The sequence below is a fragment of the Penaeus monodon genome, unplaced genomic scaffold (genome assembly GCF_015228065.2).
Source record: "Penaeus monodon isolate SGIC_2016 unplaced genomic scaffold, NSTDA_Pmon_1 PmonScaffold_23734, whole genome shotgun sequence".
NCBI classification, from domain to species: Eukaryota; Metazoa; Arthropoda; class Malacostraca; order Decapoda; family Penaeidae; genus Penaeus; species Penaeus monodon.
The window spans coordinates 1-4,791 of NW_023653848.1; the positions used below are offsets into that span (position 1 = coordinate 1).

At 45.3% G+C, this 4,791-nt stretch overlaps 1 protein-coding gene across 1 annotated transcript; it reads right to left on the minus strand.

Moving 5' to 3' along the window:
* Nucleotides 1–737: 737 nt before the first annotated feature.
* On the minus strand, nucleotides 738–4,621 carry LOC119570277 (formin-like protein 3; the record flags this gene model as incomplete). Its single annotated transcript, XM_037918085.1, has 5 exons — nucleotides 738–1,424; nucleotides 3,518–3,592; nucleotides 3,715–3,717; nucleotides 3,904–4,008; nucleotides 4,460–4,621. Coding segments are annotated over 5 exons (1,032 nt in total), but the record flags the coding sequence as incomplete, so codon positions are not given.
* Between the last annotated feature and the right edge of the window lie 170 nt (nucleotides 4,622–4,791).

Here is a 4,791-nt window from a genome sequence, read left to right on the forward strand (position 1 = left end):
ATATACATATATATATAATAATAGATATATATATATATAATAATTATAATCTATATAATAATATATCAATATAATATTAATATTATATATATAAAATATAATATAAAATATAATATAAAATATAATATAAAATAAATATTAAAATATATAACAAAAATTTAAATATTGTAAAATATTGAATATATACAAAATATTAAAATATATTTAATACAATATCATATAAATATCTTTAAATAATACAAAATCTTAAATATATAACAAATATATTAAATATATATACAAATAATTAAATATAATAAATAATATACATATATACAATAACATATATATGAAAAACTACTTTAATCAAACAAACAAAAAATAGTGCAAAAACACCTATTAACATTATAAGTGCCCATAATAATACGCCTTTTTTTCTTATCTCATTCATTCGTCTTTCTGAACATAATGACACATTTTGAACTTCATTTACTCCCGTGTTTCCAGTGGTGTGTGTGTGAGCTGAATACCCGTCTGTTACGTTATTTTTTCACATATGCTCTTTTCTCTTTTCTCTTACAATGGAATAACTTGATGTGTGACTTGTCCTCGGGGAAAGGTAAAATAAGACCTTTTGATAGTTTCCTTTTTTTAAGCATCCAATATTCTCTTTTCAAAACGCAAAACAACCGAAAGTAAAGAGAAATGTCTACGGCATCTCGCGCCGTTGCTGACGTTAGAGAGAGAAGGAAAATAACCTCAAATTGCCCTTGCGGCGGCGCGGGCCTCCACGAGGACGAGCCTAGAAGTCGCCCTGGTACGCGTGGCGCTTGAGGTGCGACGAGAGGCCGGGCGCCGAGCGGCACTTGAGGGTGCAAAAGGAGCACCAGTAGAGGCGCTCGGGACCCTCGTCGCCGGCCGAGTGGTGATGACGTGGACCTCGATGGCCTGCGCCCCTGCACTTGCACGTCGCAGTACGGGCACTTGAAGATCCTCTGCGGCCGCGCCTCGGAGCTCGACTGCTGGTGGTGGAGCTCCTCGTCCCACTTGTGCTGCTGGTTGTGCGCCAGGAGGTCCACCACGTCCCTCGCGGTGTACGAGCAGATTCGGCACAGGAAGGAGGACGAGGGCGACGCAGCGGCGGCGTCAGCGACGTGTCTGGGCGTCCCAGCGCTTGCCCCGGGGTTGGCGGCTCCGCTGCCGGGGTAAACGTGCGGGGGCAGGTAAGGCCGGGCCGGAGGGAGAGGCGCCGCGGCTGCAAACACCCTCCCGACGCCCTCGGCGGGGGACGAGGGTGTGGGTGCCGTGCAGGTGGGAAGTGGTGGTGGTGGTGGAGGAGGAGGAGGAGGAGGGCGGCGGAAGGCGCTCTTGGTGGGGATTCTTGTCCTCCAAACGGCGTAGAAAGTCCTCGGCGCGCCCAGGGGACATTCCTGCGACCCGGGCCCCTAAAAAGGAAGTAAAATGGCTTAATCGTTGTCCTAGGACGGTTGGGGAACATTGCTTTCGCCAGCGTCATCAGGGCGGCCCCCCACACTCGCACCGATTTTTCTTGCTCACAATCAGTTCCTTATTGTCTCTTTATGGGCGTCTCCTTATTTCCGGGATTTAGCTGGCGCGAGACTCGTTTTTACGTCAAGTTCCACATATCACTCTCTTCTTTGATAACTCCAGGAAATTTCCCAAAAATTATTTTATAATTACATACTCCTTATCATATTCATTCTGCTTCTCTTTTCTCTTTTTCCTTTCAGATTTCAATATATCATCTACATTTTTAAACAGTTTTTCGGTGTGTAATCTCCCGTGTAAGTATATAAATAAGATTAAAAAACAAAGAAATTCAGAGTAAAATACGCACTTCTTAAACTAATTTAACACACAACACAGACAATTATTGAGTATTATATTTCAGAATAAGCTTATGGACACACATACACATGCACACACACAATATATACATAATACTTGTAAATATTTGGCTATGTGAGAGGGAGAGAGGGAGAGGAGAGGGAGAGGGAGAGGGAGGGAGGAGAGGGAGAGGAGAGGGAGAGGAGAGGGAAGGGAGAGAGAGAGAGAGAGAGAGAGAGAGAGAGAGAGAGGGAGGAGAGGAAGGGGAGGAGGAGAGAGAGAGAAAATGAGAGGGGAGAGAGAGAGAGTGTGTGTGTGTGTGTGGTTATGGGTAGGTGTGGGTCAGAGATTTACAGGTCACGTACTTTTTCCTTTCTGGAATGTTATTTATTTTTCAATTATTGAACATTTTCTCTCGCATTAACATCTAAGGTCATTAGCGGCGTATTCAAAATACAGGTAATGCTTGGGGGCAAAGCCTCCGAGTTTTTTTTTATACGACGATAGTTGTGGATTCGCAGAAAGGTTAAAGGTTAAAACAAATAAAAGTGCTAGACACCAAAGGTCATATAGCATCGTGATAAAGTTTTGTGATAAAAATGGTAGAAATGAGTTAACGATTAGGATAAAATGCGTTAGATGCCAAAGGTTGCAGGGCGTTGTAGATAGTATTGCAGTGGAAGGGGGAAAGAGGGGGGAGAAAATGGAGTACGAGGGGGGTTGTAGAAAGGGAAGGAGTTAAAGGGAGAGGGCGATTAGATCAGATGAATATATTACGCGTGTGAGGAAGGAAGAGTAACACTGAATGAGAAAAAATGCAAAAGAGTCATTATAAACAATCAACGAATAATATACGCAGAGATGGTAGTTGGAGAGGTAGGATAAGAATTCAGAGAAAAAAGATAAGGGAACAGGGGAAAGTGAAGAAGTATCAGGAAGAATGTCAGGAGGACGGGATCCTCAGAAGGATATTGCTGTGATCCAAGAGAGTCACGTAACATCTAAGTGGGAGTGGTAAGGATTATGGAGAAGGGAAGAGAGAATGCGGTGCACATGGAAAAGGAGGGGGAAGTGGTGTTTCGGGGGAGAGTGGGGGGAACTTGAGTGGGAGGAACTGAGGAGGAGGATGGATATCGGCAAATACTTAAAACGTAGAGCGAATAGGAACAGAGGAGGGTGGATGAGGGAGCGGAGAGTTCTCTCGGGGCGTGTTTAGGAAGTTTTTGAGGTCTTCAAAAGAGGTTCTGGAGGGGAGTTGGGTGAGGATGTCTGAGAAATAAAGGGTTTTTTGTGAGGAGGAGAAGAGAGGATAGATGTCCGAGGGGCAGAGGAAAAGGTGGGTGTAGTGAGAGGATGTGGTAAAAGGGTGTGGTGGAGGGGTTTTGGATTGTCTAATGTAAGATGTACAGTGAGGAGGAGGAGGAGGGGAGGCAAAAGGGGGGAAGGGTTAGGTTTGGAAAAGATGGAAAGGAAATTTTGACGGGGGGGAGAGGGGGAAAGAGATCTAGGGGAGATGCAAGACTTTTTGAGAAGAGGGAGGGGAGCGGAAAAAGTAAGTTTGGAAATGGGTTTTGAAAGAGACAAATGTCAGCGTGTTTGTTGACTACGTAGTTGGCCTAGTTTAAATTGAGAACTGCTACCTAAACCCTTTTTCCTAAAAAACACATTAGGAAGCCCCAAATTGGCACACCCTGATGAGCATAGAAAATTGAACGGTATGCCCATTTTGGGTACGGAAGGCAGCGGGCTGTGGGGCGACGTTGGGCTGGGGGGCTAAAAAGTCAACATTTTAAAAATTGTCGGACAGGGCGGGCACTCCCCCCAATAAACTCATGGGGAAGGTCATGGCAGGAAAGGCCTCTTGGGGAATTATGCTGTAAGACTTACGGGCTTTGGGGGGGAAAAGTATATCATATACAACATTGCACATAGTCGCGAGGAGGCGAGCAGGTCGTTTTCCCATTTACCGTCCCGTCTTTTAACGGACATCGTCAGAGCGAAAAAAAATCCGTACAAGTATTAAGGGAGGAAATGAGGGTTGGGAGAAAGTTTTGGGGAGGTCAGTCAGGAAAATACTGCACGAGCCCGGGATTCAAAGGACTGTGGCAAAACGTGAACGATCGAATGACTACGAAAGGAAACTTGCACTTGTTTTGGAGACATTTTTGGAAAATGTGGGTACTGTCAAAGACGGGGTTGTTGGGGGGAACACAAAAAACATTTTATTTTGCTGGCCCAAAAAAATACTCAAAGGTTTCCCGAGGTAGAAAAGTAGAAGGAAGAAGCGGGGGGAAGATAAGGATGCTGCAGAGTGAGGTATCTGGGGGGAGGACAATAAGGATAATAGAATAAGGGGAGCAAGGGGTAGGGTGAAGAAGACTGTGCAGTAGGAGATGGGGGGGGGGATGTTGGGAGAGAGGGAGGGGGGTTTTTTTTTGAAAATTTAGAAAGACCCGATGGGTGATTTGGGTGGACAGGCGAAGCAAACATCGAGGAGGGGGTATTAATATCAGTGGTAGGAGCGTGTCAAAGGAGAGCCGGGGTCGGGAAACCACACAGAAATAAATACAGATAGGAGTTGATGAAGGGGCAAGCCTTAACGCCCTTAAATGGCATTTAAAAAGTTATAAACCTTTAAACTGGCCATGGGAGCCTGAATATGTGGGGAAAAGAAACGGTCTACCTCAGGGTCCCCTAAGGGGTAAGGGCTAGGGGATAAGGCCTCAAGGACCCGGGGGCCCTTTTGGACGACCAAATGCCAGGGCCCTTTCACCTTTTTAGCCGACTTCCCCACCTTAGGGAAATTGGGAAAAAGGGGATATGAAAAAAAGGGAAGGAAAGGGGGGAAAAAAGCGGACCACGCAAAATTGTTGAGGCGAGGGTTTGCCCAAAGGGAGGGGGATCCCCGGGACTGGGCCTCGGCCGGGGTTCCCTTTAGCCCTCACGACAACAAAAAGCAAGGGA